Source organism: Lepidochelys kempii, chromosome 3, assembly GCF_965140265.1.
Source record: "Lepidochelys kempii isolate rLepKem1 chromosome 3, rLepKem1.hap2, whole genome shotgun sequence".
Classification (NCBI taxonomy): Eukaryota; Metazoa; Chordata; order Testudines; family Cheloniidae; genus Lepidochelys; species Lepidochelys kempii.
This window is the reverse complement of record NC_133258.1, coordinates 118,839,710-118,857,735: the sequence shown is the minus strand read 5'-3', so window position 1 is coordinate 118,857,735 and position 18,026 is coordinate 118,839,710. Positions and strand designations below refer to the sequence as shown.

The 18,026-nt window shown below is 38.1% G+C and overlaps 1 protein-coding gene across 13 annotated transcripts in view; it reads right to left on the bottom strand.

Annotated features, from left to right (window-relative positions):
- Nucleotides 1–18,026, bottom strand: part of ARID1B (AT-rich interaction domain 1B) — a 404,857-nt gene that overhangs the window by 81,564 nt on the left and 305,267 nt on the right. For all 13 annotated transcript variants that reach the window (XM_073337737.1, XM_073337740.1, XM_073337738.1 and 10 more), the window contains one exon: nt 8,163–8,342. In XM_073337737.1, the coding sequence (XP_073193838.1) occupies nt 8,163–8,342 (180 nt within the window). The remainder of the gene's footprint in view (nt 1–8,162; nt 8,343–18,026) is intronic.

Below are 18,026 nucleotides of genomic sequence, written 5' to 3'. Positions count from 1 at the left end.
AATTTCTATTAACCCCTAGAACACTGGTATTTTCCAGACTGATAGCCATATAAATGCATAGGGTAATATGAATATAGAAACAGACTCATCTAAAGGATTAACAACTGATGTTCAAAAATGTTTTGTGCACTGAAGAGATGCCTAGGGTTAAAGAAACTCATATAAATTCTTTTCTTATATAAATTCCTTTTATTTTTGCTCATTTTATATCCTCAGAGTTTTCATCCTTCTGTAATTCCAGCATCAAAATTTTCTCATTGGAGCCCTGCTCCTAAAGGTTCTGCTCCTAACCATAGTTTGAATTTACAATACAGATGTGCCTGTGGTGACAGGTGATGCTAGGACTTTAGGAATCTTTCCTTTCCCTTTCAGAAGTCCCTTTTTACCCTAGTAGAGCTCTGTGTCCACAAAGTTTCTTTTTGCTTCCCAAACAGTGTTTCAATTTTCTGGAACTTTCTCCCCCTGTTGGTCCATATTCTAGCTGCTGCATGCATAAACACGAGTGCAGGCTCAGAACTCTCCCCCGCCTCCCCGTTTGTGTTTCTCTATGATGCAGAGTATTCCTTGTGGTCCGGTGGACTGTATTCAGTATATGAAAGGTGGGGTTTGACTCCCAGACTGTAAAACACTGAAAGATTAATAGTTGCCCACCAAAAATATATAAGTGTAAACATACTAAATATACCAAGTATCCACTGTACTGGACAGGGCAGCTCAAACACATGATTACACCAAAGCACCAACACCTCTGCTTTCATTTGGAGTCTTTCATGGCTACAAAAGGGACAGTAATACTTAGTATTTAACCCAACACTTTACATACTCAGATTACTTTACAAACATTTCCTAAAGAATCCTGAACATTACCCAAGTCAACGCGTTTTACCTTTTTCTTCAAATTTAAGTACTAACTTTTCTGGAACACAATCTTACTTAAAAACAACAACAACAACAAAATCAACCAACCAACAAACAGCATAAGAAAGGAAAAGAGAGGAAGGGAGATTTGACTGAGAAGATGTTTAAAGAAATATATAAAACCGCACATTTCCCTGGATTGCTCAAGTGCTTTGCAATTTCTTTTCCCATCACACCCAACTTAGTAGAAATACAGCTCAATTCCCCCCCATGGGATAACACAGAGTGGAATGCTCTGACTCTTCCTCAATATTCCCACGCTTATTTAAATGGTACAGCCAGTGAGGTCTTCCTCTGAAATGAAGAAATAAGACATCTCTCTTCTCACCCCTCAAGATACCAGAAAGAAAAACGGATAGAATACAAGGAGTCCTCCATCCCCTTCTGTTTATATTGAAAAGAAATATATTAATCCATCATCTGACTGTATGTGTAATTAATTCATATATTCATGCCATTTTACTGTGCATAGTTCTCTTCCCTCCTCCTTCCCCCCAACCCCAGCCACTTTTAACTGACTCATTCAGTTACAAGCTCTCTGCAGTGGAAACATATGTGACCTATGCTTTCGAAGGAAATGAAATAACATGTTACTCTTGTTTTAGAAACCCAGTATCTATGTGTGGTTGTTTTACAGAAGGATCCCCACAATGTGGTTTAGCAGAGATGAAAGTGTCCAGATTTAGCTGTACTCTAAACACCGTGCCCTGTTATTCCCTATCCTCTTCTAGTCATAGCCATTGTCAACTGACCATTTCTATTCTTGAAGAGGGCCTGTTATTGATGTCTCTTCCAGCCAAACCTCTTCAATCCAAACATATTTCCACCAAATGAGTGCTTGTTAGAGCTTTCCATAGCTCTGCTTACCTTTGAACTAGTAACACACAGCTCAGCTGTTGCTCTGGTCTTAAGACTGCTTGGTAGATAGATTTATGCAACAGGGTTGAGTGAACACATATACACACACACAGTACAACATATTTTTTATATCTATCTATCTATATTACATTCACACTGTACGTAAGGTACTTTCCAATGAGGAGCAAATTCAGCCCTTATGTAAGCAGGTATTACTCCCACAGACGTCAATGACAGTTACTGTCATTCCAGTTTATGCCAGGGTTGAATTTTGCCCTGAATTCCTAATTTTTTTCTGTCTTCAATCAACATGGGTCTATAAAATATAATTCAGCAGCACACATGGAGGAGAAGACACTGATGGCATTATTATTTTGAGACTATTTTGTATCAGAGACAGAATATTTCTAATTTTCCTTTTTTTCCCTTTGGCTTACAGACACCGAGCACCACACACAAAAACAGAGGAATCTTCTCCATAAACACATGTTGGCTCAGTTAAAATCATTCTAATCATTCATCTCCAGGGATTCAAGTCCAAGAGTATAGGGAAATGATATCCTTTCAGAAAGGAAAACATGTTTCAATGTTTTTTCCACAGGTTTTTATTTTTTTGCTAAACGTTTCCTCAATACCTCAAGTACCAGCTATTCTTCCACCTTTCCCAAACCACAAAAAAGGAAAAATAAAAGCCAAACAAAATAGAAGAGAAAAATGCAGGACTGAGAAGTGCAATCTTATTTCCATGTTTCTCTAATAGATTAGTAATTTGCTGGCAGTGGCTTTGACAGAAAACAGATGGATGCAGCATTAAACACAAAGAATGCAGCAGATGCTGGGCCAGCCCACATCAGCTGGACGTGTCAGGCAGCCAAGTCCAAGAGCCCACACTTTTCAAGTGGGTACAAGCCTGGCACAGCAGCTCTGGAATACTAGCGAGCAACCCCTCCCCTCTGCATCCAGTGGATTTTCAATTCCAGCTCACCCAAGCTAATTAGAATGGAATCCAGAAGTTTGGAGTCTCAAATGGAGGAGGAAGCAATCAAAGTTACTTGTAAAATGATAATTGGAGTTAAAAAAAGGGAAGACAGACAATAAAAACACTGAAGACACTGACAACCTGCCAAAGGCTGAAACTTCTGTCCCATTCTCACCACTCTGCTCAGGCATTGCTGTGCATGAACTACAGTATGTAACTGCACTTAGGGGTCTCATACCTTGCAATTTCTAGGCAATTACAGAGGAGGGAAGTTTCAGAACTGACTGTAAGTTTCCTTGCTTTATGGGTATAGGTCAGATTCACAGTATTAAAAATAATATCCCTACAAATGTTTTTAAAATTGTCTACACTTCCATTTAACCATCAAACTGCAGTGGTGCCTTTTTTCATTGGATAAAAATAGATTTCAGGAATTTTAAGGAAAGGCCCATATTTAAATGAATGAGTTATTAACAAGGCTATGATGTTAAATCCCATTACAAGCATTTCTGATTAGGGGACGCTATCAAGTGGCGGAGGCCTCATGTTTAGGAGCCAACCCTGCAAACACTTGTTTGTAGAACTGGAGCTTTAGTTTTTACTTTAAAAAGAAATTTTAAAACATAAGATTAATAGGTACTAATGTTATATTTTTAAAATTAAATGAAGAGTGTTTTTTGTTTGTCTCTTTGTATTTTAAGATTTTGGGTGGGATTTCAATAGCATTCAGTATTGGCCTAATACACTAAAGCGGTGGTGGGCAACCTGCAGCCCACCAGAGTAATCCACTGGTGGGCTGCGAGACACTTCACTGATGTTGACCGTCCGCAGGCACAGCCCCCCGCAGCTCCCAGTGGCTGCGGTTCACCATTTCCAGCCAATGGGACCAGCGGGAAGCAACATGGGTCACAGGGACGTTCTGGCTGCCACTTCCTGCAGCTTCCATTGGCTGGGAACAGCAAACCGCGGCCACTGGGAGCTGTGGGCTGCCATGCCTGCGGACAGTCAATGTAAACAAACTGTCTCGTGGCTGGCCAGCAGATTACCCTGAAGGGCTGCAGGTTGCCCACCACTGCACTAAAGTCAATGAGAGTTTTACTACTGACTTAAATGTGAGCAGAGTTAGGTAAACACTGTACACTTCAGAAAAATCCCATCCTTAATAGGCCCTGATGGGCTCTATTCTATGATGATTCTTCTATGGCCCTAATAGCTAAGTATCTAAGAACCTTCCAGAAGAAATTAAGGGAAGTGACTAACATCCATTACGATAACCATTATTTTTTATTTGTATTCAATAGCACATAGGAGAGCTAGTGATTGACTTGGATCCCACTGTATGAGCCATTTTACAACACAGAACAAAAAGATAGCTTCCATATAGTTTAAGTGTATTTATTTCTTTGGGGTGGGCAAGAAAAATGGTGTTGAGGATTTTTTTCATATTTTTCAAAAATGTAATATATGTACCCTTTGCTATGCCTGTATATTAGCAAAAGCAAGGTTGAAGAAGTGCGCCTTGAATTTGGAGCAGAAAGTGGTGAGGTTTGTGATGGTTTTATTTCTGTGGGAATTTGTCCCTCAGACTTGGACCGGCCCGAGAGAGCTGTGTCCTATACAAATGAGCTTCACTATTGCTGTGAAAGTGCATGACAACCAAGCGAAACTGACCATAAACAACTCAGATAATTTCTACTCTATAGTTGGAGGCTAACTTCTGCAAACCCTAACTCACAGGAGTAATTTTTATTCTATTGCAGAGTAAGGACTACTCCCTTGAGAAAGGGTTTGCAGGACAGGTCCGTGACTGACAAAGAAAACGTAAATTAAGGCACCCGATCTAGCAAAGCGCTTTAGCATATGCTTATCAAGTACACAAGACGTCTGATTGAATTAAATGGGACTACTAGTGTGATTAAAATTAAGCACGGGCTTAAGTGCTTTGCTGGACAAAGGCTAAAATGAACAAAACAGTGGAAAGTGAATATGATTCTAGTGAATTCTTTTAGTTTTAATAATTTTATAAAATATTATTTATATTTTGACAGTTGAAAGACAAGTGGAGCAACACTGTCGTATATTCTTAATTTTTAAGTATATTTGTGTGCAATGTAAAAGGTTTTGACTGTAACTTTTGAGGTTCTTATTTCCAAAGTGTTATAATGCTGTAAAGTGCACCCTTTCAATGTTAATTTATTGTTTGTTTGATCTTTGTATATGTACTTTTGGTGACTGAAAGAAATATTTAACAAAGCTATAATTTAAAAAAAAGTGATTTTTTGACTTTCTGAGCCAGAATGAGCTTTTATACAGATCTCTTTCCCAATATTCATAATGTATCAAAGGTTAGCAAGTAAGTGTTAAGAGAGGAAAGTACAAGTTATGCTTATTAAAAAATGAAGAGGTGTCTATTAAAAGATAAAACTTAAGCATTCAAACTAAAAATATATTGGATAAGGCCCAAGACACATTATGATTAGTGATTGTGAATATTTAATATAATTATAACATTCATGCCAATGTTTCATAAGTCGTCAAACAACATGGTGACAAATTTCAAGTTCTCTTCTCCCTTTGTCACCCAGACAACACAGAGTCTGCAGTGTACTAATTTTACAATTGCCGGAGGAAAAGGATCACCAGTCCCCTCTAGGCTCTGACAGAGAAACACCCTTTACATCCATCACACTATTCACGAAGCCCTTTTGAAACTACTTGTTAATGCTCATTTTCCTACTGCCCTCAAGTTCACATTTTAATAGCCATTTCTTCTGACCATGATCCATAAAATCATTACATAGGCACTTTCATCTACAAAGAGAGGCGAAAAAACTGCTGAACTCAAGAGAAAAATAAAGTAATCTCTGGCATGTTACTTAAATGCATTGATTTAGTATAAAAACCTTTCCATTCAATCAGCGTGGATTCATTCAGCTAATGTTTTACTGCACTGACACCAGCTATTTCCATGATCTGGAATCTCAACAGTACCAGTGTGGCTGGAAGTAATGACGGTACATAATAAATCCACTGGATTTTTACCACTTAAGCTAACTGCTCGCTGTTCAGATAATAGAAGCACTCCTACAACATTTTACAACTACAAAATGCTTTACAAACAAAAGGAAGGCACCAGTAAATTGGACTTAACTAATTAATCTTCACACATCCCTATGAAGTATTATTATCCCCATTTTACAGTTAAGGAAACTGAAGCAGAGAAATTAATTGACTTGCCCAAGTTGAAAGAGGGAATCAGCAGCAGAGTCAGAATTAGAATTCAGCAGTTCTTGCTCCTAGTCTTTTGTTCAGACCACTAGAACAAATGTATCATAGGGATTAATGAGAAGGGGATTTTCTGTGGAGTGAGAAGAGCCAACAAAACAAAACAAGGAGAGGGATTAATTCTGATAGAACTCAGAATACTAAACTCATCCTCCTTGTTAGAACTCACTTCCAACAGCATTCTGATGAGCCCTCTACAGAATTTCCTGGATCAAGATACAGACCTTTTTCAATAAAATAGCTGTTTTCAGTAAACAAGCAATGGGAAGAACTTGCTGAAACAGACAAGCTTTTTGATCCAATTTGAAAGGAAATACTGTCCCTGTATATTCAGTGGTTTTGCTGGAAATTCATTAAATCTCTAAACAGATGCATACTTTAAAGGTTATCCATTAAAGACGAAGCAACAGACTAGTTCAAGGTTGTGTGCATTAAATGTTCAGGGGTAGAATTTGTTTCTTCTTTTTTTTTTTAAATCCCTCAACAGTTCTATCAAACAAGCAAAATAAAAGGACCTCTCTCTCTCTCTCTCTCTCTCTCTTTGAAGGGTTAGTTAAAATTCACAAACCGTATACATTAGAGCTCAATATTACATTCCCACAGTAACTACTGTATTATGATACTCATGAATGATACCCTCACAGTTACTACAAAATTTCAAACTGGCCTCGGGGCTCCATATATCAAGGGAAGTCCTGTTTTGGGACCAGTTTTGTGATGCTTGTTCACTGAGTTGGTAGAACTCAAGCACATCCTAGGGATGACAAGCCTGGCCTCCAGAAGAATGGGCCAGGCAGCATTACAGATCCAATATTCCATGCGTATTTTATGGGGACACATTTACAGGCAGATAGTGGTGTTAATCTAGAAGAAGCTACTCCCTTGGCCAGAAAACCAAACCGGTGAAGACAACAATCTACTTAGACAGAGTAAATTAATAAAATGATAAAGAATAATTAATAACAGCTTCATCTACATACACATACATTGCTGAAATGCTGTCATCTCTTGGCTAATGGGGGCTAGCTAAGTGGTGTACAATGAGATACCCAACACTGGTGAGTAGGCAAATTTTGGATGAGGACAAACATTTGGCCAGCTTTTGTTCTGACCCAGGACAAACTCTTGCTCTTACAAACATAATATGAAATCTTAAATTTCCATTCAAAGGAGACAGGAAAGTAACAAATCAAAAACAGGAAGAGATATGGACAATTAGGAAGTAATTAAGACCATTATCAATACTGTAGCTGATGACAAAAAGCAATTAAGGAAATACTGGGAAAATGTGAACGTACACAGATCAGCAGGTCTCAGTGATTTGTATCCTAGAGTGGTAAGTGAACCAGCTAACTAATTTACTAAACCACTAATAACCATTTTTGAAAAATCATGGAGCAGCCATGACAGTTGCAGATAAATTTTGTTGGAAATTGTGTGTTAATTCAAACCTGAAACTCTAAACAGAGTTGGAAGGGTGTAAACCACACAGATTTAACCCATTAAAATGTTTGCTCAAGCCAAAGTGAAGTGAAACCCTAGGTTTTGCATAGATTTAATTAGCAATAGTGTCAATTATTAGTCTAAATGGAAAATAAAAATACATGGCTATTAGTGCTTCTACCTTTCTAGGAAATAACTGGTAAAGTTTCAACTCAAGCAGACTTAACCCTACTTTAAAATTTACAAAGCATCTAACATTGTGTCTTGGCCTGTCTTGGATTATTTTATTTTTATATATATGTCCAGTTTTATCTTCAGTCACCAAGTCAGATGTGGCAACACTGGAAAACAACTCCATGTATGTCCCCAAATTATTTTTTAATGTCAAATAATCTCTTTCCTCGTCCTTGGCCTCAGTATAATAACACAAAACAAAAAGTTTTAACTCAAGTGCCACAAGCTAGTGAATTTTACGGAGAAATTAGAGAATACAAAGACTGCTAATAACATTTTGAATATGATGTTAGCTAAAGTTGTTTTTGCAATTATTTTAAAACAAAAGGTGCACCATTGAGTCCTTTTAAAAAAAGGCATTCTTTGAATAACAGTTTTCCACAAAATTATCAGTTTTTTACCTTACAGAATAACAGCATGTATCATGGTTTGTTTGTTGTATTACCTTGTGGTCCATACTGGCTCATCTGAGGCCCATAAGTACCACTTGAATTACTCTGCTGGAAACTACCAATCCCAGGATGCATTTGGCCTCCAGGTGAAGGATGTGGTGACATGGAAGGCCCTGTTTGTTGAGGTCCATATTGGGATATTTGTGGGTTCCTTTGTATGCCTGCCATAAAACCTAAAGAGAGATAAATAGAAAAACAAAAATGTAAATACAGAACTTTCACTTTAATACTTCTGAAGACATTTATATTTTCTCTTTAAGGGATCCCCTTCCTTATGAAGAAACTTTTAAAATAATTTTCAAAGTAAAGATTCCCAGACAACAGAAAGCTGTAATTCCTCACATCAGAAAACAAACAGAACCAGAGACAATAAGTCAAAATCTCTGCTGGCATAACTCCACTGCAGTCCGCAAAGAAGTTGACTCAAAATCCAAGGTCAAGAGATGGGGCTCACAAATTTTTATTTTCCAAAGAAGGGCAGTGGAGTCCTACTTATTTTATTTTAATTAAATTGAAAGACAATTTAAAAAACGGAAAGTCTCCAGAAACAGAATTAACAGCAATTCTGTTCACTGTAATAAAAATAGCTAAATTCACCAGGGGAGGGGAGGTGGGAGGATCATTGTGTAGGAGCTTTAGCATCTGACTGTTTGCTACCAGAACACAGTGCTTTTTTGTCCAGTAATGTGGCATTTCCATCAATACTTCTATTACCTGTGCCACTTATAAGAGCTCCAAACATCACTGAAAAGAGGAGCAGGATGTAGCAGTCATAAATAAAGTATACCTAAAGGTCCCCATCCATTTTCCAGATCCTTATTCCACCAATTTAGAGGCATCTATATTGTCATCAACACATCTGAACTCCATACTTTTTTATTTTCCCTCCATAAATGAAAAGTATTAATGAATCACATTTTTGATATATAGTTCAATTTACAATCAGCGGTCTAATAAAATTAATTAAAAATCAACAGCCCTATAAAGTCATAGTAGTAACCCCACAAAATGGGAGGGAAGAGAGGGGATTCTATGAAACTTTTATTTTTCCAATAATAAAAAAGAAAAGAAAAGAAAAAAGAAAAGAAAAGAAAAGAAAAATCTTACAAAATGCAGCCCACCAAATGTCTGTACACAATTACTAGTTTTGCGGGTTTTTTTCTCTGAGAGTCTTCAGTTCTGCTTTTAACTCTGATGATGATTTGCTGAGGAGACAGCAAGTCATTCTCTGTTTTCTTGAGGAAAGGTAATTTCTTACCTGTCCTGTTTGCTTGTTAAGATCTGTCTTTACATTTGCCTGAAAAAAGCCCCCTCAACTCAACATTATAGAGAAAGTTTTGAGTAACAGAGTTTTTTCACTACTCTTCAAGCACAAATAGAATTACATATAGTGAGGCAAAAGCATGTTAAGCCTTGAAGTTGTATTTGAATAAAGGTTACTGTTCAAATACAAAATGTTAGGCAGCAAGAATATGAAGATATTCAAATAAAAAATGAAAGATCTTTTGTTATTTTTTCTCAAGTACTGCAGACACTTTTGACTCAATATTCAGTGGGATTAGACAGTCTAAAATGGCAATTTTACTACAGTGGAGAGATAGCATTTTCAGATTCTACAGCACAGTATAAAATGCTGGATCTGGCTTGCTGGATGTGTTGATGCTGCCATATTCAGATTCTGCAGAATGTAAGTGTTCATGAAAAAAAAAAAAAGAGTAAGTTTCTGTCCTTCATGATTGCAAACAAAACCTTCCAAAATGCAGAGTACAAACTCATGTAGTGTTGTCTTCTGGGACTGGAGAGATCAGACACAAAAGCTCTGAAAGGTGTCTGTTTCTCCTTCTCTCCATTAATCTAATTGGGGGAAGAGGGTTAACGCTAAAGCCTACTGACACCTTAAACGTCAGATTTAAAGAGATAAGAATATTATGCCATTGCTTGTATTAGTTGTGGAATGGAGGAGGGTAAAAATGAAGCCCATAGATGAGTATTGGGAAACTGGAAGTTGCTGCAGGGAAGGAAATTCAGAAGGAAGAAAGAAGGAGAGATACAAAGATAAGGAAGTGGGAGAGAAAAAGAGAAAGGAGTTTGGTGAAAAGAAGTGGCAAAAAAAGGGGCAGTGGCCCTAACTGTAGGCATATTTTCCCCACTCAGTGATACTGAGTGTGACAAAGTATTGAACATTTAATAAATTATTATTGTAGTGTGAGGAATTGGGTAGTATACCTTTAAATAGTTTGTGAGCCCAGAGTCTAGAGGAAGCAAACAGTATGCACTGTTGCGTGGCAAGACAAATCATGGTAGTCAAGGTCAAAAGAGATGCCTTGAAGACAGGGTAATACCAATTGGGAACTTCCGTACTTCCAGACTGGGAGAATTTATGTGGGTTTTGTATTCAGCTCTGTTTTGAGACAGACTCCTACACTGTAAAATAGTTTACTTTACTACGCAGACAAAACTTATTACAAAAAATCTGCGGCCAGAGGACATCACTGTAACTAATTTAAATCCTAACATAATAGTTGGCATGAAATAAATGTTAATATTTCCAACAGACACCACCTGTATCACACTCCTGGGATCCATTTCAATGAAACATTCTGTACTAGCTGCACTATAAGTCTTTTATTATAAAGATAGTAAACCCACTTCTATATCCAGTAAGCACATAAAGTACACAGCCTTCCTATTCACAATGGACCTTTTAATCTATATGACATGGTTAACTTTCCAAATGTTGCACTGGCTAAAAAGATTCCTCAGCCAGCCTATTATCACTCCTAATACCTTCTTGACCATCCTGGCTATAGTGGACAAACTAAAAGGCAATGATTTGTATTGGTAGTGATGATTTGCACAGGTGGACAGGGCCTGATGGGTATGTGCAGATACATTTCTTCCACCTCCACTGACATTGGAAGGTCTCCTGAAGAGACTGCAGCAACAATGGAAGGAAGAGTCTCCATCCCAAATGACCTCTTGTTCAGCTTCTAGAGCTTTTGGTTGAACTGGACAGCTCCTGCATCTTTGTCTGACCACAAAGCAAAGGGAGTGAATCCTCATCAGCTTTTGAACTGAGGGACTGGTTCTACTGCCCCGGCTTTCAGAAGATGTGAGATTTCTCTCAGGATGGTTTGGTGTTTCTTGTTATCTTTTGAGATTGGAGAGGGGAGGAAGGTACGATGTGATGGAACCTGGAGATGCAGAGAGAACATCTGTGCTACATTATCTTTTGTTCCCAACTGTCTGAGACCAGTTAAAATCATGTCCTTAGAAATGGGATATCCTGCCCCCTAAGGCCTATTTCTGGAGAGAAATAGGTTGTGTTTCAGTACCACTGTTGATGTGAACTGAAAGGAGGGATTGGATTGGGTCCTGATCTGGATTTCCCTGAGACAGGCCATTCTCCCATGGGTCCATGGAGAAGTCCAAGCTTGTTTCCAAATATCTGCAGGAAGCCCAAATATCTTAGAAAGGAAACTGGTTCATGATCAAAAAATTAAAGTTCTCACACCAAAAAGAGAAAACTGCATCAATTTTAGGAATCTTATCAAGAGGGCAGGGAACAGCTGGCATTCATTCATTTTTCCTTGCTTGCACATTTTCCCACAAGTGTTCATTTTATAATCAGAACAAAAAAGAAATACATTTTCTTTCTAACAATTAGATTTAAGATAAAGTTTTTTTGATTTTTTTTAAAAGAAGAGAAGTAGGATTACGTTAGGGTTACATTTGAGTGGGAATGGGGTGGTCAAATAACTAGATTGCATCAGATGTGTCAGTCTGTGTGACAAGTTTGCTTCTTTTAGGAAACTGCTGTAAAACAGCAGTATGCTTAGCCTTAAAAAATCATCATGGAAATGCACTCATCAACAAACAAAATCTATTTATGGTAATGGAGGAACAAACTATATTTTACTAGCCATCAAAATAAGAAATTATTTGCCACAGGAAAATATGCAAATGAGATTTGGTAAGGGTGAGCTATTTAAAGAGTAGCTGAATAAAGTGTATGCTGTTGTATTTTTAAGATGTATAGAATGTTTTTATTTACATATTTCTTTTTAAAAAATAAACTTTTTATTAAGTACACAATTCATAAAGGCGTTAAAGTTGCCTTTGCGTTTTGCAGGAAACAAGTGAAATTGTAGCAGACTACCTATTAATAGCTATATAATTAACTTAAGATAATACACATTTCTACATTCAAATAAAACATACATGTAAAGTTTTAAATGGCTAGGTACAAATTGATCTCTTTTTAGTAAAATGAAAAATAAAACACACGGTCTTTGTTATTGACAATGAAAAATTGTCTTTTCCTTCAGAAAGGGCCAGAAAAAGTAAATGGCATTTTTACAGTATCCTACACATCACTGATACTTATTTGTGTCTGAAACGTTTATCAGACGTTTACCAGAGATTTAAAATTTTATTTTTTCTCTTCATATGTATGTACATATATATGTATAACATGCTACTAGATGCTTCATGAACTAATGCACTCAGACTCACTTAGGCCATGTCTAGGCTACAGGCATTACAGCAGCACAGTTATGGTACTGTAGTGCCGTAGTGTAGATGCTTCCTACAGTGAGAGAAGGGTTTTTTCCTTTGTTGTAATCCATCTCTCTGAACGGTGGTAGCTAGGTCGATGACATTTTTTTCCATTGACATAGCCATGCCTGCACTGGGGGTTACGCTGGAATATCTATGGTGCTCAGGGGTGTGAATTTTTCACTTTCTCTGAAAGATATAGCTATGCTGACCTAACTTTTAAATGTAGACCAAGCCTAATTCATATTTGTACAATGCCCACCATCACTATATATTTACTGAATATGGTTATATTCCAGGGCTATCTATCAAGCACTAATCAATTTCTGAACTGCAGTCCTAGTACGTAGTGGGCTCTACTTTAAAATCTGAGAGGGATTCTTTCAATGTTTCATATTTCTGGTTTGGACTCTGGAGAGCTTCCTTCCAGGACATGACACTCAGGGCATGTCTACACTGCAAACATAAGTCAACTTACAGCCCCTGCCCCCTCTCCTGGGCTCTTGGCTCCCTGGTCCCCACCAGGAGCACGGCAGCTGCCCATTGGAGAGCTCTGTGTGTGGAGCCTGGGCAGCTGTCTGGCTCTGAGCAGGGAGCTGGGAGCCTGGGCGGAAGACCCGCTCAGAAAGGGCAGCTGGGAGGCAGCTGGGCTGGAGCTGGACCTCCCTTCCTGCCCCAGAGTGACAGCCCAAGCCACGTAAAAGACCATAGTTAGAATCACATTTTGCACACGACTTTGTTTATTTTTCTTACTTGCCCAGGAGCAGAGGTTTTTATTCAAAGTTAAAAGTAGGGGGCAGGGTGTATGTTGAATGCGGTTCAAAGGAGCTGCTTTCTTAAGGGAGAGAGGAGGCACAAAATCCGTTTTTGTATTTGATTGAATAAACGATTAATAGAACACTAAATACAAACATTTGAGAAGTGGTACCCTCCTTTCAACTGAAGGGTAGCAACATTATAAAATCAATTAGCAACAGAATCAAAAGAACAATGGTGAAGCCTGGGTACTCAGTTAATGGCCCCTAAAAAAACGTCTTTTTCCACTTCATGAACTATCAATTCCTGGATTCTAAAAAATGCTGAAGGATCTCAAAATTCTATGGGGGAAAAAATACTCAGGGTTGATGTAAGCTCTGACTCATCATTCATTCTACAATAAATTCTAAAGCTTTTTGGGAAAAAAATATTTTATTTCTGCCATACCAGCTATGCAGAAATCAAATTTCTACATTCAGCTGTTTCATTAGCTAGCATGAACCTCAACTTCTTCTACAAGTGCATCAGGATGCTACTAAAAACATTCAAGGTTCTTTGGGCCACAATTAACACACAACATGTGTTCTCTTTGGCACCTTGACAATTTATTTTCATCTTGACATCTGCTATTATTTGCAGACTGATTGCCTTGTTTCTTTGCACCAGTTCAACAAAAGATGTTTCTTTGCATGTGTGAAATAATAGTCACACAACGCACCACCTTAGCAAAATCATCTCCAACTGCAGAGACAGCGAGAGTGATTGCTCCTCTTCACAAAGAGGCCAAGTTTCTATTTGGGGGGAGGTGAGGATATTGGATCTGTTGCATTTATTTATTTTTTTAAAATTCCTATTATTCTTTAATATCTTACAATATCTTAATTGTTTATTTTTCAGCCAGTTTCTCTTGACAATGCCAGTAGCTTTGGGGAAGATGGAAACTAATGACCTAGCTAAGGCTTTAACCCAGACCCCCTAGCATTCTACCAGCTGTGCTATTAGGTTAACTGGCTGACTCTCTCCCAGTTCTTTCTCTGATATTACAAAACCCTGTCTAGGTATGGCATGCAATAATATTTAAATTTCTTCACACCCCCAGCCCTGCTCAGCTACTGCCTAGCCTTGAAATTCATATACTCTATCACTGATAAACTGGAATCAGGGGAAGGATCAGACAGATTACCCAGATGGTAGCTTGGGAAGAAAAATCCAACTATTCCTTATACAACTCTTGCCTAATGCTCTCTGGTGTAAAGTTTAAGTGCAGCACTGTGGGTAGATTGTGGAGTCCTCAACACACTGACAGAGGCAAAGACTGCTGTTCATGTGGCCCTTAATACACTATCTCACATGCAAACAATGTATTATTGCAGCACACATGGTACATGATGCCTTTTGCCATGGAAACTGGGACAACAGTAAACTGCAGTTAGAAAAAACAGATCCACAATAATTTCACTTGTTAGCATGGTTTGCAAAAAATGAATCTGAGCATCAGTGTGAAAACTCCAAGGAGTCTGTCTGCTTTATACAAATGACATTTGTCTGTTTCCCCCATAACATGCATACTTATGAAAATAAAAGATGAAAGAGTGGAAGGAAGGGCATTTTTCAGTGTGTTAATCTGTAGCATCTGCAGGCTTTATGGTCAGAACTTCAGGTCTGAAAAATTTAGTGTCCTGGAGACTCAGGTTCAAATCTCCACTGGATTGCTCAGCGCTTCCTTCTTATGAGGTAAATATACTGAATTCCATGAAGTATGCAAGGTTTTGAGCACAAGACCATAAATATATATAGTGTGTCCTGTCTGTCTTACATGGACATAAAATGTTATGTGACATTTTTCATAAATGAAAAATTAGCCTATTGTCTTTGGCCCCAAAATGTCCCTGTCCTCACACTGTTTTACCACATGCTGTGGTCTGTTGATTTTTGCCTTCCCCATTTCTGGCAGCAGCTCCTCAGTGATAAATGTATATATTGTAGTTTGCAAAGCCATTTGGGATCCTTTAGAAGGAAAAGACCTAAATAAATATAAGCTATTGTTAAATATATTATTTAGATCTTAGATATTTTATGTACGGACTTAAAAAGAAATAAGGAAGTTCAGATTAGCCATTCAATATTTTTAGGGAGGCCTCATATAAAGGTTAATTAAGGTAATGTAAATACCAAATCTCTCTGAAATTATAATGCTGCTCAATAGGCAGACCAGAGGCAACTCAGATGTTAAAAGCCATGATCGGAAGCTGTCCCAAGGATAGCGATCAGATTCAGTAACTTTACAGTAAGCCTGGTGACAGGAACAACGACTGTCACTTTGTCAAGTTCTTTATCACTGACTGGTTGTGGCTTATTTCACTCCCAGACCCCAGAGGCACAGAATTCAGAGGCTGTCTAATGAAGTCAGTGGAAACTTTTCTGTAGAGAAGCCTCAGTGTTAGCAACTGTATAAACTCTCTTAGACTAATTCAATTCCCCTCCCCTAACCTCAAAAAAAGAATTCCCAATTTAATTTAAAAGATATAATAAAGATTCATTCTCAAGTATAACTATATTTAACATCTGCAAGAAAAGAGCAATGACCAGCTGGTAGTGTACAAAATTTATCTGGAGATTTGGTTCCAGGTCTTGATTGTACCGGTCTCATTATTTACTCTGAACCCCACTTCTGTGGTTGGGCAGTTTATGAAAGTGGCCTATTATCTCTCCTAAAACACACCCCAGGCCCTTTCAATTCTTCTTGAAAAAAGGCAATACTGTTGTATATTTAGCATCATGCCACAACTGATCAGTTCACTCCGAAGCTGAAGCTGGCTGGTGAAGGGAATATGTCTGATACCCAAATCCGATCTGAAGCCCATATCCCTCAATTGCTGAAACTGGCATTTGGATTCTTTAAGAATTAACTTGGTTTGGCATCATGCATCACTTTAAATACTGTAAAACAAATAAAGCAACAGTCTCCCTTCAACATTTGCTATGCAACAGGCGAAAGGTCATTCAGACTCTAATGACCCAAAGCAGAGGACAAAGCAGAGACTTTGCAACCCAGCTCCCCTGATTATTCATATGACTTGCATCATTCCAGAAAAAAAATGCAACGGTAAAACAACCAGACATACTGATGATGACCTTTCTTCCCTTAAAAGTTGTGTGTGAAATGAGGACTCACGAAAGTGAGAGATGAACAGTGATGCCCAGAGTCATACAGAGAGCCAAATTCTTCCCTAGTGCAAGTCGGCAAAACCCATGTTCACTTCGATGGGAGGTACACCTGAGCTGAATTTGGTCCTCAAGAGAACCAGATGCAGCACAAGCTTCCCCAATACAATTCTGCCAACTATTTGATCACTTTTATATGTGCTTGTGTCGCCACTTGGAAGAAGGGGGAGGAGGAAGAGCACTGAGACTGTTCAGTAATGCCATTCAAGTTGAGAAAAACTGTTTTTATGGGATAGCCTTATAACGAATAACTGCTTCTAAAAATCTGTAATGGCTTCAGCTGAAGTCTGCTCTGTGTCTCACATGAAACACTTCACTGGTTGTCCAGAACACAATTCACCCAGTAGTAGGTTGCTGGGCATGTAGATTTTTTCCACGTTGGCATGCTGTTCATGTATGTCAGCTTGAGCTAGCTCTGCTGCACTCACTCACTTGGAGAAAGGGGTGAAAGCAGAAGACACCCAAACATACCTGTGGCTTTGCACTCTGGTGCACAGCTTGAGCGCCTTCCCTTTTAAGAGCCTGAAACACTTCAGCCTACCTCAAGTAAACTTATTACCAAGTCTGATTTAACCTTAAGTGGTGTCATCGTTAACATGGCAAGCAGAAGAATTTTAATGACAGGAATCATTTCATTCTCTGGCTCCTCTGTGCTCTGAGTAGATCCCAAATCCCCAAATGAGAGCAAAAATGTAAGGAGGAGGGGGGAGCTTTTTAAGATCTGAAAGCAAACTACCGTATCTTTTTTGTTGCAATCAGAGTTCTTTGATCTATTCTTTCTTTCTTTCTTTTTTTAAGATGAGGAATAGATTTCAGGGAGAAGTCTCTATCATCAAATGTCAGTATTAAACCAAACTGGAATCTATGCCATCTGAACAAGGAAAAATGTTTATATTTTATTATAAGAAATTAAATAATGGTGAAGTTTGTGTAGCGACAGTGTATATATGAGGAAAGAAAATAACTTGAAAGGGGATAACAAAAACTTCATGAAATCTAATGAGTAAATTTGCAGTTTATAGTTACAGAAATTCAGCTTGCTGTTTCATTTTTTGTAGGGAAGCACAAAGAAAACATCAAAGTGCCTGATCACATCCCATCTGTTACTACCTCTTTCTGTATAACATCTCTGCTGCCAAAAAGCCATTTAAATTTACTACATTGCAGCTACTGATAAATATCACTTCTGTGAAGATCTAATACTAAATAAGGACTAGATTTGGAGATAATGCTTACACGCAGCTGTGTCAAACCGATCCAGATTTTACTCAGTGAAACACCTGGATCCTATTTGTTACCCACTTTTCTCCTTTGTGATA